This window comes from Podarcis pityusensis (genome assembly GCF_964106645.2).
Source record: "Podarcis pityusensis genome assembly, chromosome: 4".
NCBI classification, from domain to species: domain Eukaryota; kingdom Metazoa; phylum Chordata; class Lepidosauria; order Squamata; family Lacertidae; genus Podarcis; species Podarcis pityusensis.
Genome location: NC_138027.1, coordinates 21,447,576 through 21,465,290, shown reverse-complemented (window position 1 = coordinate 21,465,290; position 17,715 = coordinate 21,447,576). Strand labels below are relative to the sequence as shown.

Here is a 17,715-nt window from a genome sequence, read left to right as displayed (position 1 = left end):
AATACTGTCCCATTCACTACATGAAACCTGATTTGATCGTCCATATGGTTAACCCATGTTGCTTCAGAGATTATGCCAGGGACGCGGGTGGCGCTGTGGGTTAAACCACAGAGCCTAGGACTTGCCGATCAGAAGGTCGGCAGTTCGAATCCCTGCAACGTGGTGAGCTCCCGTTGCTCGGTCTCAGTTCCTGCCCACCTGGCAGTTTGAGAGCACGTCAAAGTGCAAGTAGATAAATAGGTACCACTCTGGCGGGAAGGTAAATGGCGTTTCCGTGTGCTGCTCTGGTTCACCAGAAGCGGCTTAGTCATGCTGGCCACATGACCCGGAAGCTGTACGCCAGCTCCCTCGGCCAATAAAGCGAGATGAGCGCCGCAACCCCAGAGTCGGCCATGACTGGACCTAACGGTCAGGGGTCCTTTTACCTTTCTATGGTTAAGCCAAGAAAGCAGAGGAAGCAGCAACAATGTTTAGATGGGCAGGAATAGAGCAGAAAAGGGCTGGCACAAGTAATGATGCTATTTGAGGGAGAGTTGATACTGTCTCCCCTCTGCAGCAGCTGTGGTCATGCTGAGGCTCTCAAGAGCATTATATACAACCATGTTTTGCTCTGATGAAGGACCCAGGGGAACATAGGGTCTTCCCAGGCCATGGCGGGGTAGGAGAGTGCTTGCTCTGCTTCCACTTTGCTGCAGTGGTAGAAAATACCCTTTCAGCTTTAACAGCAGGACACTGTCAATCTTGTAAAGCAATATTTGCTCATCTGCAAAGTGGCAGCGGCGCAGGCACTCCCTGGGGCCGCCTCTCTCAGTATGCGCCACTCTGAAGAAGGACCCTCCCAGGGTGTGGCTGATCCACTGCCCGAGAGCCCTGTAGGAGTGCCGCGAATGGCTTTGCTGCAGTAGCAAGGTGGCGGCCTAGACCTCAATAGTGGCCATACTTTCATTTGTCCTGTGCCTAGAAAGTACAGGTCTGAGAGATTTTCTGCTTGACACCCAAGCGGTTTCTCCCTTGCCATGTTTCTTTCCCAGGGAAAACCCACACTTCAGCTTTAAATCGGAGCAAATGTCGATCTGGAGAAAATTCAAATTGGTATTTGCTCCAATTGAGCTCTAAAGAGCAGTTTTCCCCGGGAGAAAGCAGGAAGTATGGATAAGCCCTCAGACAAATATTTCTATTCCTGGCTAGTTTGAGCATCTTCTTCATAACCCAATGGCGTGGGTCAGTACAGAAGCAGACAAAGCCAAGGAAACAATGACCTGAGCTGGCTTGTAAAAGATGAATATTTGCACAATCTTAGGTGGGTTATATCCCACCAAAATTACAAATTTTGTACTTGGAAATTAAAAGGCCTGGGTTTCAGCTAGAGCAGGGGTCAGCAAACTTTTTCAGCAGGGGCCTGGTCCACTGTCCTTCAGACCTTGTGGGAGGCCGCACTATATTTTGAAGGGGGAAAAATGAATGAATTCCTATTCCCCACAAATAACCCAGAGATGCATTTTAAATAAAAGCACACATTCTACTCATGTAAAAACACGCTGATTCCTGGACCATCCATGGACCGGATTTAGAAGGCGATTGGGCCGGATCCGGCCCCCGGGCCTTAGTTTGCCTACCCATGAGGTAGAGAGTCCAAACCCCTGCTCAGCAATGACATTCACTGATTGACTTTGAGCAAATCACCCTTTCTTTCAGGTTATCTTTCCCCAAGCAGTCTTTTCTGAGAATACAGTAATATGATCCCTGTATACCACTCTAAACCGCTTAGCGAATGGGCACGATATAAATCTGATAACCAAATCTGATTAAATAAATAGGCTTGACAACTTAAGTTGTTTTACTTTATATTCATCAAGGCTTATGTGCTTTTGCGAGCCCTTTGATCGGCAGAAATGCCACCAAAGCAGCCGGCATGTTGCTGCAAAGATTAAAAAAGGGATTCACCTAGAAGCTTTACTAAGAAAAAAGGCAGCTCCGAATTTTGCAATGCAGTTGGTTCTCTGGCCAAGCAATGTGCATAAAAATGCAAATGTTGGTGTAAATAACATACAAAATATGCTATGGGAAGATTGCTTTCAAAAGCATGTATATAACGGGAAATTACATACAAAATTGTGTGCTGTATACTAGGAGAATTGGTCACCAAAAAAGGCCAATGAATTTCCAAAAGGACATTTATCATAAACTGATTCAGAAATGTGTAGAACTGAATTTACTGTTGGAAAATTGAGAATCTGAAGTTGACAGATTCACCTGGGGGAAGGCTTTGCAGCCTCCTTGGTTTTAAAAGGAGTTTATGTATGATGAACCCTACTGGTGCAGCAATAAAACTGCTAGTATGTTTGCGAAGCTAAGCAGCGGCCGGTGTGGTTTCAGATTGGATGAGGCCCCACATGTCGAGATTCCTCCATTGCAGGGGGTTGGATTAGATGACTCCAGGTCCCTTCCAACTCTATGATTCTCTGATGATTCTCTCTCTGACAATAGGGTGATCCATATTCCATTTATGACTGACAAAACTGTGGCTTACACAGCCTCATCCTATGCACTGAACTAAATCCCTCTGATTTCAGTTGAACCTGCTGAGCCTAGCAGCCCAATCTTATGCATGCCTACTCAGAAGCAAGTCCAATCAAATCCAAAGGCGCTTGCTGCTATGCAAGCCCTCAAAAGAGTTTTATTGAGCTCCGTAGGACTTACTTCCGAGTAGAAAAAAAAATGCTTAAGATAAAATCGTGATTCCTGTGCGCTTTTGAAAAATTCCTCCCATGTGTTTTGTTTTTTATATAGTTGAGGTTTTAGACTGCCAGTTGCTGTAAAGTCTTGTGTTTGGTTTTTTTTTACTCGGAGGGGAAAAAAAAATGACAAAATGTCATTTAATATCAGGTAGAGAGAGTACATGTCGAGAATTGATTGCTTCTTTCCATTCCCTTGAAAATAGCTGTCTATGGCTCAACACATTGTTCTCGTCAGAATTTCCCTTTATCCTGGGTTCTCGAGGCTTCCTGCCCTGACTGCTAAGCAGAGGTGGTAGAACCAGTGCTTTCCTGGGCTTGCCATTGTGAAAGATCATTAAGAGAGAGAGAGAAAGGGAGGGAGTGTTTAAATGCCTGTAGGGCTCACGAAAGCAATTGCTTCATAATTAGACTCTTGGGGAAGGAACTGGGATTTGCAGAGGGGAGGCAGCCCTCAGAAGAGCACACTTTTAAGCAGATGGATGGGTTGCCATTTAGAATCTCTTCCCGTTCGCTTGGGAATGGGTTCCCACCAACCAGTGGACTATGTGCCACTCACGTAGGCTGGTTTTCAAAAGCCTGGCTCCCTTGTGGATGCAGCATTGCTGCGCTGCTGGAAGAAGGAGCCTCAGGTTTGCACGGAGAAAGAAACTGCAGGAAAATGAAGGTCTGCAGAAGATTTAAGGTTTGAATCAGCAGCCAAATCCTGCTGCAACACAGAAGTAAAAGTGATGTAGGTTTCTCTTTCTATGATTGAATATGAGTATTAATCTACTTTCCTGGGCCTGAGTATTATTAGAAGCATAAACTGAGTATGGCAAAGACTATAATTAGAGCTCCTTGAGCATGAGAATATGAAGCATAATTGAGTGTGAATAAAGGAGAATGTATGTAAACCATTATAAACTTTCAAAGAGTGGTGTGCATGCTATGACGACTCTTGCAAGTAGTGGCCACAACTGGATTTTCTTGGCATGTAGAAAAACATGTGGATGTGGCTTATACATTTACTGACGTACTTATAAAGGCTGCAATTCTGCACCCATTTTCCTGGAAGTAGGCCCTATAGAACCCAGTAGGACTAGCTTCTGGGGAGATGTGCTTAGGATTGCGCTGTGACGCAGGAGTAGGAAGCCTAGGCTGCCACTTGCAGTGCCTGTGGTGAAAAGTGTGGAGTGCTTTCTGGTTTCACTGCAGCTGCTCCAGGAAAGCACAGCGGAGGGACTAGAGGATCAGGGCCCCCAAGGGATCCTCTGGCACTCTGAAACACCCTGGTCTGATGTGTTCTCCTGGCTGTTGTCAACTGGTAAGCTGCCAATGGCAGTTGATTTGGGCTGATTTCTGCTGGCTGCCGCCAACTAGAGAACTAACCAGTGATAACTTCTTGCCCGCTTAGGCAAAGCTCAGGGCTTCTGCTGCAGTACAGCTCAGAGCTTCCACCCTGGCCTTCAGCTTGCAGCACACTCTTAACCCCTTCCCAGCCATCAGCATCACGGGTTTGGGAAAGGGAAGCACTGCACTCTTCCCTGTCTGCAGGATTTGTAATTTTCCTTTTGAGAAGTGCCTCATTGCTGATTGCACAACAAATGGGAACAAAGAACACGGTAAGCGGTGTATCAAATTAAAAACACCCCCCCCCCCAAAAACGACAAAAGATAAAACAGCGAGTGGAGCCACTAAAATGTTCCGAAATCCCTAAAAGCATTTGCCAAATATGGAAATGGAGCCATTGAACTTTGGCTTCCTATCACAAGACGTTCAAGCTCATGGTCTGTTAAGACGCCAGTATCCCTGGTTTGGCTTGTTGGGTCACATGGTGCATAGCTTTGCCTTGCAAATGGGCAAGAGATCATGCACAAATTATCTTTACCAAATCAAGTTGTCAAGTTGTTGTTAAAATCATAGGACTGTCTTGAATGAGATATTTTCAAGGTGCTTCAAATGCGATTATTTTAAATTTAGCTCTGAGGATCGATGGAGCTTTAGCCTGGCTGTGCTCTTATCTAATCTGTTTTAGGTAATCCCAGACAGACTCTCAATCAGAAATGTATCTTTCTCATCTTCTCCAGGAACAGCTTTCTTGTATCTAATCAACTCTCAATCTATTCTGAGTTCTTCCTGAAAATTCTTTCTTTTCACCCTTGCTTGTGCAACCATTTTTTTTTTAATTCTGCCTCTTTATTTCTCCCCCTTTAATCTTCTTCCCTATATTTAATTCATAAAGCATTTTGGGAGAGAAGATAAAAATGGCACATATTAAAAGGAATGTAACAGTTGTCATCCATTTTAAATGAAAGCAGAATACAGAGGAGCACTTAAACGCAAGTCTTAAGCACATTTGCTTGAAGGCAGGTCTCATTTATTTTTGTGGGGCTTCCTTTCAATTAAGTATGTTAAAGATTACATCCTTTTAGTGCCAAAGTAGGCAGCAATGCAGGAGATGTGTGAAAGTCTCTTGATAGCGTCTTCTTTTTTAAAAGGAAGAACAGCAACTTAGGCTGTGAACAAGCGGAAGACGATCAAGGATAGAGGTTGCTACACTGGGAGCTGTTGAGGAATTGCAGGCCGAACAGAGTGCTAGGGCCACTGGTCTGATCCAGCAAGCTCAGGTTCATATTCCCCTTGCTGAGAAGAAGAGTTTGGATTTGATATCCCGCTTTATCACTACCCGAAGGAGTCTCAACGTGTCTAACATTCTCCTTTCCCTTCCTCCCCCACAACAAACTGTGAGGTGAGTGGGGCTGAGAGACTTCAAAAAGTGTGGCTAGCCCAAGGTCACCCAGCAGCTGCATGTGGAGAAGCGGGGAAGCGAACCCGGTTCACCAGATTACGAGTCCACCGCTCTTAACCACTACACCACACTGGCTCTCCTGTTGAGTGAATTTTCATAGCACATATTCTGAGAACTCATCTCTAGGGCTGGGCAATACCTGGTTTCCAACATCAGGATATTACCAGCTAAACCTTGCAATATACCAATATCTGAAATAAAGATGGAACTACATACGTAGAGGTGGATAGTAAGGCTGGGTGATATCTGGTTTTTAGCTTCGTGATATATACTGATATATCACAATGTCTGAAATAAGGATGGAGCAGTATACCTGAAGGAGTGTCTCCACCCCCATTGTTCAGCCTGGACACTGAGGTCCAGCTCCGAGGGCCTTCTGGCAGTTTCCTCACTGTGAGAAGTAAGGTTACAGGGAAGCAGGCACAGGGCCTTCTCGATAGTGGCACCCATCCTGTGGAACACCCTCCCATCAGATGTCAAGGAAATAAATAACTACCTGACTTTTAGAAGACATATGAAGGCAGCCCCTGTTTAGGGAAGTTTTTAATGTTTGATGTTTTATCTTGTTTTTAATATTCTGTTGGGAGCCACCCAAAGTGGCTGCGGAAGCCTAGCCAGATGGGTGGAGTATAAATAAATTGTTGTTATTTATTAGGCATTGGATGGCTTCACGGTTTTCCCCACATTGTGATTTTTTTCATAGCGTTTACCACGCACACACACACACACACACACATATCATGATTTGCATTATATTGCCAGGTCAAAAACTATGAAACTGTTATCACGATATGAACTGCAAACCGGTTTGGGGCAATATATCAATATATTGCCCAGCCCTATTCATCTCATTTTCAGGACTCACTGGGGTAAGTTAATCTCTGGCTAGTGAGGCCTTTTCTTCGCTGTGGTTGGAACAGCGATGGAGCAAGCTGATCGGGTGCCTGGGGCCAGGGGCGGGGTGAGCCAGCGCAGGACGCTCTGTGGGGCCTCTGATGAGTCTGCCTGCCTCCTCCCACTCAGCCGCCCTACAGCTGAGGGGGAGGCAGTGGGTAGACCATTTGGAGCAGCACGGAGCCTGCGGGCACCCAAGCCACCGCGTCACTCCCAGGAGAGACGTGTGGCTCGGGGGCGCTGCAGGCCCTGCGTTGAGTGCTGCCTGACATTTTGTCACCCCCCTCAGTGGTGACACCCGGGGCGGCCTGCCCCCACTTCCTCCGCCCCTGGGTTGGAGGAAGGTGGATGATAAGTACCCCAGGCTAAAAAATAATAATCGCTGCACCAACACAAAGCCAGCACAAGTCCTCATGTTCTGAGTCACTTTTGCTTTTCTGTCAGTCCCCTGTACTTTGCTTTTAGACAAAATAGATAAAAGGGATACAACAGGAGGAAGGCAGGGAGGGGTTATTTTATTGGCAGTCTCCAGCAAAGGCTAAAGAAATCTCTGAAATCAAGGCAGAGAGCATCCTGCAGTTTGATTGGCAGGCAAGCAGAGGTACAGCAGCGTCAAACAGCAGTCCTGTCTATAAAACTATCAGGCGGCAAGGTTGTCCTAAGATACAAGATCACAACATGTAGAACTTTTTCTTTTTCTTTTTGAGGTTCATTCTCTCTCTTCTTTTTCAATGGAAAACATGTGTGTATTCCTCTACATTCACGTGCTAAATGTTACTATTGCTATAGGTCTGGTTCACACATCATGTGAAGACAAACCATTGCTTCGTGTGAGCATGCAGGATCTGGGGGAAGAATTTTGTTCTTGGTTTACAGCTTGTGTTTAGTCTGGAGAGAAGAAAATCACAAGCTCAGGTTCAGACTGACTTAGCTCAGTTTGGCACAGCAACTAAACAACCAGGAGGTAGCAAAGAAACCGCAATCTACTCTCATGCTAAGCCAAACCATGGTATGGCTAAGCATAGTTTTGAACCAATGATGTAAGGGAGAGGAAGCCCCCTACTCGGCCTACTCGGTATGCCACGGAAAGGAATGTGCAGGAGGGAAAAGGAAGATCTGTCAGATTTCATACTAACTTTGTTGTTGCCATCCATCTGTTTCACCTTAAAATTAATGTGGCAGTTGTCATGGATGCTATGGTAACATCTTGGCTTGACTATTGCTGCAATGTGCTTTGTAGTGACAGTCTAGAAGACTAACATACAGTTGGCCCAGAATTCAGCAGCATGTCTTCTGTCAATCACTAGCTAGCTGCCAGGAACATGTGAAACTGGTCTTTTGTGAGTTTCGCTGGCTTCCAGATTGGTTTTTGGCTAAATGCAGGGTCCTGCTTGTGACTTTCTTTTTTTTTTGATCAAAGGTTTATTGGCATAAACACATACAAGGTACAATAAAAATAATGGATATGGTGAATAAAAATAAATGTGAGAATAGAAAAATAAAATACAGATAGAGGAGGGGTAAAAAATGTATATTACCTGGGTTTGAGATATGGCTTAGGGAATGCCTAAGAACAATGGATTGTAGCCAACTAAGTCTTACTCTGAGTAGACCCATGGAAATTAATGGCTCTAAATTAGCTGCATCCATCAGTTCCAATGGGTCTACCATGAGTAGAACTAATAATGGATGCAACGCATGAAAGTGTTGCTTCAAAGGGCTTGTGGGGAAAGGGAAATGGCAGCTCTGGGATACTGTATATTGAGTTTCACACCAATTCTGCACATTCAGGCTCTGCCTAGAAAAGCTGGCTAAAAGTTGGGCTCTTTTACAGCTTGCAAATGACATAGCACACGGGTGGACAATTTCTCTCAGCATTAACTGGAGGGAGGACTATTGAGGTGTGGGATTTGCTTTGCTTCTTGAATATTTTTATTTGGGAGAGCAGAGCACTCTCAGTTGCAGCAATAAATACTGATCTATAAATGCAAACTTCATTTCCGTGTGTGTGTGTGTGTGTGTGTGTGTGTGTAGAATTACACATAATATAAGGTTTGTATGTAGTAATAATAATAGTAATAATAATAATAATAATAATAATAATAATATAATTTTTATTTGTATCCCGTCCTCCCTGGCCAGAGCCAGGCTCAGAGTGGCTAACATATAAATAATACAATAATACATGCATACATACATGCATACATAAGCTGAAATGCAGCGAGTGAATTTATTTTAGCAGATATTCATGAAACTATAGAACTTGTTGATCGGCTCAGAGTGAACTAGAACAAATGCTTTCTCTCCACTCCCACTGCCCAATCCATTTTAATCAAAGGTTATTGAAGTGGAATAAAAAAAGATGTGCACTTGTCAAGAATTTTGCAACAGTAAGTAGGTTTGGCTAATTCATTGAGTTGATTCTGCTAACATCCCCACAAAGACACCAAAGACTCTTATAAGGGTACTTCTGTGATTGTGTTATTAAAGAGAGGAGCTCCCATTATGTTAAAAAATGGCCTTTCAGAAGCTGTGTTCGGGGGCGATGGGTTCATGGGTTCCTCTTCTTCTCCTTTGGTGATCATTCGTAGCCGAGTGAGATTGTCTTCCATGGGTTGTAAGTTAGCACTAGGCAACAACTGTAGATAGCAACAACCATATTGGAAACAAACTGGGGTTGATGGGTGGGAGGAATCAATATATGCACTTGTGATTAACCAATAAACCACAGGCTGTGTTTGCAACTAAAATAACTGTTAGTGGTGCAGTTCTCATGTTCACTCCATTAAGAACATAAGAAGGGCCCGCTGGATCAGGCCAATGGCCCACCTAGTTCAGCATCCTGTCCTCACAGCAGCCGGTTGGAAACCCCCAAGCGGGGACCCAAGCACAAGAGCCCTCTGCCCTCCTGTAGTTTTCAGCGACTGGTATTCAGAAGCAGCAGTGTCTTTGCCCATAGACACAGAACATAGTCATCATGGCTAACAGCCTCTATTTAGTAGTTTTGCAAATATCCCATTGCCTTCCAAAACATCTGGTGTGAGCCAGAGTAGAGGTTGAATGGTTTTTACCGTAGGCATGTCAGGAGGGAAATGGAGGTGAGTGGGGGGGGGGAAGGGCAGGCGAAAAAGGTTGTTTTTAATGTGGTTTGCAAACCCTGTGGTTTGTCCTCCTCCCCAGAAGCTACCTACAAGGAGATGTCACATGATGGAACAAATGCTACCCAAGGTGTATGCAGTAGTAAAGGTAAAGGGACCCCTGACTGTTAGGTCCAGTCATGGACGAGTCTGGGGTTGCGGCGCTCATCTTGCTTTACTGGCCAAGGGAGCCGGCTTACAGCTTTTGGGTCATGTGGCCAGCATGACTAAGCCGCTTCTGGCGAAGAAGAGCAGTGCACGGAAACGCCGTTTACCTTCCTGCTGGAGCGGTACCTATTTATCTACTTGCACTTTGACATGCTTTCGAACTGCTAGGTTGGCAGGAGCAGGGACCGAGCAACGGGAGCTCACCCCGTCGCGGGGATTCGAACTGCTGACCTTCTGATCGGCAAGCCCTAGGCTCTGTGGTTTAGACCACAGCGCCACTAGAGCTCTAAGTGTCAGCAAACCTTCTTCAGCACTGTGAACAGCTCCCTGGTATCAAATCAGCTTTGCCTTCCCCACCTTTCTTTAGCTTTCTAGTCCCTAACTCTTGCATATGTGTACAGCACTTGTCTGGGTGTGCATTGAGCTTAGAAGAGCCCATTAGGCAACTGAATCATCTTGAGTTACAGCCAGAAATTATTCAGCTCAACCTAGCCTTCCCTACCTTGGACTGCAGACTCACCTGAAGTCCCTTAAGCTTCCTCACTTTCTTTGCTTCCACCATTCCAGGTCCTCTGACAGGCACAGCTGGTATTAAGGGGCAGCCTGGTTAGGCATCACACCACACACTAGGGAGATCGTTTTGGTTGATCCTAATAGTGGGATTGTCTTACTATGGCTTTTTGCATTTCCTTCCCTATGGAGCCAGCTTTGCTTTTTGGTTACATTACTTTGTAAAGCAGCATGTACAATGATGGTAAAAAAGGTAAAGGTAAAGGTACCCCTGCCCGTACCGGCCAGTCGTGTCTGACTCTAGGGTTGTGCGCCCATCTCACTTAAGAGACCGGGGGCCAGCGCTGTCCGGAGACATTTCCGGGTCACGTGGCCAGCGTGACGAAGCTGCTCTGGCGAGCCAGCACCAGCGCCGCACACGGAAACACCGTTTACCTTCCCGCTATAAAGCGGTACCTATTTATCTACTTGCACTTAGGGGTGCTTTCAAACTGCTAGGTGGGCAGGAGCTGGGACCGAACGACGGGAGCTCACCCCGCCGCGGGGATTCGAACCGCCGACCATGCGATTGGCAAGTCCTAGGCACTGAGGTTTTACCCACAGCGCCACCCGCGTCCCTTCACAATGATGGTGCAATAATTAAAATAATTCAAGATGAACTGGAAAGTTGACAAATGTAAAATGCAGCATTTCTTAAATTTGCAACCTGAAGTCAAATGTCCATGCTGTTCTAGTATCAACCTCAAATCTTTGTCCTGTAATCGGAAGAAGCTTAGATACTGAATTGTGAAGTGGGCAGTGTGTGTCTGCTCTACCCCTCCTCCAGTAAAATGCATTTTTTCCTCTTTTACATTGTTGAATTTTATAGCATTGGTGGGATTTAAGCTTGGATTAAGAGAGAGACGTTGCAAGCTTGTTCATTTTGTGGGGGGTGGGGTGGGGTGGAGAGTAGTGACGAGTCCTCAGCTGCAACAGTTATAATCCAAATTGTCTATTAAGCTTTTACAGGGATCCTGCTGCAAGAAGCCAGGCCGAAATAGCAGCATATTCCCTCTGCAGCTGCTCTTTTCAGTGCACCGGGCTTGTCTGATTTTTTGCCGCGAAAGGCATGCATCAGACAAGCCGTAAGTGTGACCCCCTGTGATTACATTTTGAGGCTTATTTCAAACCAGTATTTTAAAGCAAAAGAGGAGGGGAGGAAGCGGAGGAGAGAGTCCAGAGAGCAACAATTGGAAATGCTGCTATTTGACACAAGACATCTCTTCCACAAGTGGAAGGATCATAGCTGAGTGGTGGAGCATTTGCTGTTCATGATGCACAAGGTCCCTGGTTCAGTCCCCAGCATTTCCAGGATGGTTGCAAGAGACTCCTGTCTGAAACCCTGGAGAGAGGCTGCCAATCACTGTGGACAGTATTAAGCCAGATAGCCAGTTGGTATGGCTTGTTATAAGATATTTTCCAATCTTCCACCTCTAATATAACACTAGCTCATGCCTGAGGTTTCTGTTTTTATCTTTCTTTTATGCATCAATATTAAAAAAATAACAATATACAGTGGTACCTCAGGTTAAGAACTTAATTCGTTCTGGAGGTCCGTTCTTAACCTGAAACTGTTCTTAACCTGAGGTACCACTTTAGCTAATAGGGCTTCCCGCTGCCGCCGTGCAATTTCTGTTCTCATCCTGAAGCAAAGTTCTTAACCCGAGGTACTATTTCTGGGTTAGTGGAGTCTGTAACCTGAAGCGTCTGTAACCTGAGGTACCACTGTATCCTTCATTCTGAAACAAATTCCCTTATTCATTTTCTTGGGCACCAAATATATCTGTGGTCAACAAGTGATGGTGCTTTAAAATTCATTGGGGTTCAACTACCCAGTTTGCAATCTGTGCTGAGTAAGTTGTGCTGTCAGTGGGACAGAGACTTAGGACTAGGGTTGCCATATGTCCAGGAAAACCTGGACATGTCCTCTTTTGCGGGGCCAACATGCCCACCCAGGCAGATTTTAAAGGAAGTCTGGTTTTTTTGGGGGGGGGGGGTATTTGGAGGGGCTTGGGGGTGGGCTTGGGCTGCTCTGCACACCATAGCTGCTTCCAGTCCGAATTGGGCAAACAGTCATGTGGGCTTGGCAGCTGTGGTCCCACATGCCCGCACACCTCTTTCCTTGTCTCAGGCTGGCAGTGGCTCAGGCTGTCCTCTTTTTTTCCTCTTCAAGATATTGCAACCCTGCTTAGGGCATACATAGGCAACTATGTGAAAGTCTCATGACAACCCCCAGTTCTAAAGCAACATCCTCTGTTCCTGCCTACAAAGTTCGACTCCTTGTTGTCTTCATCTAAGACTGTTACCTGAGCATCGGCTTCACTGAACTCAGTGGGACAAAACTTGCAGATCAGGCTGTAAAACCCATCAAGCATTTGCTTGACAAAGGTGGTTCTTCTGCCAGCTGTCACGTATGCTTTGCTTTTCTCTGAGAACAAGCAGGATGATCTTTCAAATGTTATTGTTAGCATTTCACAAAACATTTCCTCTGTTCGTCTGCAGTTTTAAACCCTTCCAGAAAACCCGTCCCTTGTGCATCACGAGGATTTGCGCTGGTGATGGTATCGGGGCGCTTATAAGCAAACCTGCTTTCAGTAATGTTTGTGCCTGCAGAAGTTTTGCAGCGGACACCCTGTTTCATCTCCAGTCAGCGTGTGTCTCGTGGATTCCCGCTGGCATCCTGAAATTTTGTGTACATCAAAAGTTCTAGTGATGTTGCTGTTCTGTCCCACTGCTGTGCAAGAGTTCCCTCTCAAGACAATAATAATATATTAACAGTGGGAGTGCATTATAGCAAGACTAATAAAGGGGAATGATGTAAGGATGCTCCACTATATCTACCACCAATGCACTGATATTGTGCCAATGATATGTTGCTGAATACACCTGCAGAAAAAGCAGCAATCTGGAGAGCCCTGAGTTAAGCGCTCAATAAATGTAACACTAATGTCCCAACAAGTGAAACTGATCTGTAGAAAATGTAACTTGAAAAAAGAGACATTGCACATACTTTTGTAAACCAAGAAATCTTTAATAAAAAATAGATTTTAAAAAAATATGAAAAGAAATATCCAGTCTCCATCTACATGATTCTTTTCCTCCCTGTTCTCGCTAATCGGCAAGCCCTCAAATGTTAAAAGGGGGTGTCAGGTGCGGGTCAGCAATAAATCACAAAGAGTACAGTGGTGCCCCGCAAGACGAATGCCTCGCAAGACGAAAAACTCGCTAGATGAAAGAGTTTTCCGTTTTTTGAGTCGTTCCGCAAGACGAATTTCCCTATGGGCTTGCTTCGCAAGACGAAACATCTTGCGAGTTCTTGCGAGTTTGTTTCCTTTTTCTTAAAGCCGCTAAGCCGCAAAGCCGTTAATAGCCGCTAAGCCGTTAATAGCCGCTAAGCCGCTAAAAGCCGCTAAGCCGCTAATAGCCGTGCTTCGCAAGACGAAAAAACCGCAAGACGAAGAGACTCGCGGAACAGATTAATTTCGTTTTGCGAGGCACCACTGTAAGTGAAGTGAACTTTTTATTAGAAGAAACAAAATCTGCTCAGGAGTGCCATGCCTAATGAGCACAGCAACTCTTCTTGGTAGGCCGTGCCCCTATGAAGCATTTGAGACTGAAGATCCTTGCTTTCCCACAGGTTCCTCTCCCGGGTCCTTCCCAAGCAATCTGAGACTCTGCCAGGATGACTGTCGTTGTTCCTCCCTCTTCATGCCTCTTCTGGTTCTGGGAGACCAGGGGAGAGGGGAGCTGGTAGCAGCAGGAGGGGGAAACACTGTCGATTCTTCACCAGCCTGACTCATCTTTGTCTCTTGGTTTCCCTCCTCTCCTACTTCCACTTCTGATTCTGGACTTCTCTCTGCCACAGAGTCTCCCTGCTCACTAAACCCTGTTACCTCTTCAGCTTCCGACACCTCCTCCTCCCTCTTCTCCCTCTCACCAACTCATCGTCATCTCGCTACCACTCCCCAGGCTTCATCCCTTGGGGGTTCCCCAGTTGGTCCAGCCAGTCCACAACATCAATATGATGTGTGTTCAATCCAGGGTACTCCTCTTTCTTTCTTTCTTTCTCTTTCTTTCTTTCTTTCTTTCTTTCTTTCTTTCTTTCTTTCTTTCTTGTCTGCAATCCTTCACTATCAAAGATAAGATAATTGGTCCCACTCACCCACCCCAAATATTACTTCAGAGTGATGTCTCCTGCTTCGTGGATCTCCATATGTTTAGAATTGGTATCAATGAGCCAAACAATAGGAAACATTGAAGGCTACCAGAGCATTATTTTTGCCAGATCATTTGCTGTTGCTAGAGATGAACTCACCAGAGCTCAGCGGGGCAGCTGCTCTGGTATTCATGGCAACTGCATTTGTGAGTTCTTGTTAACCAGAGACTCTGAATGTTAGTGCTCTGAGAGAGGTAGAAGAAATTCTATGTTCAGTCTGTAAGTGTCAGATTGCTTTAGTGTAGAAGATGTACAGATTGTATAGGTATCAATCTACAATTCTTATCCTACAAGAGGACAAACTACAGTGGCACCTTCTCCCCCACCTGCACATTTGCAGTAGGCTCCCTGATCCAGAAAAAACCCCCACTTTCTTAAGGTTCAGTGTTATTACAACCCACTTGGTGGCATAACTTGTCCTCAATTCTAATGATTTTGCGCTCACTAATGATGAACAACTGTGCAATGAGGTGTCAGGATTTGATGGTGGCTGTTTGCAAACTTGGGGGTAATTATACTCCGTTGTCTAATAGTTTATCTTATTGATGTTGTGCTGACATGTTTTTAAGCAACATTCAGTGATTGCAGAGACTTAATGGTACCAGTTCCTGGCTCATTATCATATTATTTTTTTGCATTTGATTTGTCTGATTGCTGCAGGTGGAAACAATAGGTGATGCCTACTGTGTTGCAGCAGGGCTCCACAGACAGAACCTAAATCACGCAAAGCCCATTGCGCTGATGGCCCTGAAGATGATGGAGCTGTCAGAGGAGGTGCTTACACCGGATGGAAGACCTATTAAGGTAAACTTACTTGCTCTGCATCCTGAGCAATCGAAAGGAAAGCAGCTGTAGCACAGGCACAGTTGAATTGCCCTGGGTGCAACTTATAGCCCTTACAGAGTGTAGGTCAGCAAGGTGTTAGGCAAAGCATGATAGCTGATTGGAACCTCCTTCCCCAAGAGCAGTATACCACTAAATACCACTTGCTGGGGAGCAAAGCCACAGGATGTTGCTTTCATGCCTTGCTTCTGGAGTCATCTGGCTGGCTACTGTGGGAAATGAGATTCAGGATTCAATGGTTCCTGGTTTTAGGAACCTGCGAACTTATCTTTTAATAAATAAGAATAATAATTTATTACCCACCCTTTACCATAAGGTGCCAGGGCAAATTACGACAATTTAAAAATACAATACAGTGGTACCTCGGGTTAAGTACTTAATTCGTTCCAGAGGTCTGTTCTTAACCTGAAACTGTTCTTAACCTGAGGCACCACTTTAGCTAATGGGGCCTCCAGCTGCTGCCGCGCCGCCAGAGCACGATTTCTGTTCTTATCCTGAAGCAAAATTCTTAACCTGAAGCACTATTTCTGGGTTAGCAGAGTCCGTAACCTGGAGCGTATGTAACCTGAAGCGTATGTAACCCAAGGTACCACTGTATTAAGAGGAGTTACAACAGATTGCAGTCAAGAGAATAGGATGGACCCTGCATATTTTTATATAGCTCAGTCGGTAGACCATGAGACTCTTAATCTCAAGATTGTGGGTTCAAGCCCCACATAGAATTGTAGAGTTGGAAGGGACCCCAAGGGTGATCTCAACCAGCCCCCTGTAATGCAGGAATGTCAGCTAAAGCATCCATGACAGTTCACTTTATTATTCTATGAGTGAAAGATCAATTTTCCATCTGCTTTCCATCTGACCAGCTGGTAACAACCCCACATTCCCTCTCACGGCAAACTCAGTGTCCCTGTACTAACAAAAAAGGAGACAAACATGGAGCCAATGGGAAATGAAACTGTATCAGCATTTGCCTGTCGTCCGAACAGCCCATTGCAGACTGAGTATGCTCAGTGGACATGAGGTGTCAGAGAATGCTGTGTCATTTGGGAAGGAAAGGCATGAAATGGAAAGGATAAGGAAGCCTACTTGAGTTACTGAAAGGTTATAGTAGACAGCATGGGTGGCCAGAACCCTGAATAGGAGCACTCCTGTTAGGGGGTAAGGATATGTTGTTGTTTAGTCGTTTAGTCATGTCCGACTCTTCGTGACCCCATGGACTAGAGCACACCAGGCACTCCTGTCTTTCACTGCCTCCCGCAGTTTGGTCAAATTCATGTTCGTAGCTTCGAGAACACTGTCCAACCATCTCGTCCTCTGTTGTCCCCTTCTCCTTGTGCCCTCCATCTTTCCCAGCATCAGGGTCTTTTCCAGGGAGTCTTCTCTTCTCATGAGGTGGCCAAAGTATTGGAGTCTCAGCTTCAGGATCTGTCCTTCCAGTGAGCACTCAGGGCTGATTTCCTTAAGAATGGATATGTTTGATCTTCTTGCAGTCCATGGGACTCTCAAGAGTCTCCTCCAGCACCATAATTCAAATAATTGAATTGAATAATAATTCATAATAATTCATAATAATTTAATTATGGTGCTGGGGTAAGGATATACACCCCCTAATGTTTTTATGATAGCATTGGGGACAGGCTTTTCTTTTTTCCCCTTTTCTTCCCCCCATCTTTTCTTAATTTTTTGCATTTGGGGTGTGGAGGTTAAGCAAAAGCACTCCCTTAGATGTTAATGCTCTTCAGGGTTTGGAATAAATTTCTCACATACATTTTTTTTTTTTAAAAAAAAGAAAAGCTTTGCTCCTAGGTCAATCAATGTGGCATTCTTCATAGAGAATGGTCCAGTGGGAACAACATTACATCACAATGTGGTGTCATTTCCAGGGGCATTGTTGGTTAAAACATGAGAGAGGAATATGGCACAAAGTTTTTCCCTTTGAAATCTCCACTGCTCAGCGACTGGCTATCATGTCAAGCAAGTGATCCATTTTCCATTCTCTCTACCTCCTCCCTACCTGAAGTACAAGCCATAAAGATAGCATGGAAAAGACATAGTATATCCTCTTCTTGCTTTGAACTGCGTCAGTCCAAATGTTGAGCTGCGACGTCCCTTTGCATCCACTGAGTAGAGCATGATTTTCTGATAAGCCCAACATGATGTATTGCTGGTTACATTTGTCCCCCAGGCAGATGCTTCATTCCCAGTTACGTTGGAGCATGACAACACAGAGCTTATCTGCACTGAAATTAGCTTATCCGTTTCTTGGGAAAATAAATACACAATGTGCTTTGTTTGCAATATCTTTCACTAAGCCGGGGGGAAAGTTTCTGGATGCTGAACTGTCTTGGAGATACATTTAAAGCCTTTCATTAGGCATCGTAT

The 17,715-nt window shown here is 45.1% G+C and overlaps 1 protein-coding gene across 2 annotated transcripts in view; it reads left to right on the top strand.

The window, feature by feature from the left end:
* GUCY1A2 (guanylate cyclase 1 soluble subunit alpha 2) overlaps positions 1 to 17,715 on the top strand; it is a 146,737-nt gene that overhangs the window by 79,212 nt on the left and 49,810 nt on the right. For both annotated transcript variants that reach the window (XM_081002045.1, XM_081002046.1), the window contains exon 6: positions 15,151 to 15,294. In XM_081002045.1, coding sequence (XP_080858171.1) covers positions 15,151 to 15,294 — 144 coding nt within the window. The remainder of the gene's footprint in view (positions 1 to 15,150; positions 15,295 to 17,715) is intronic.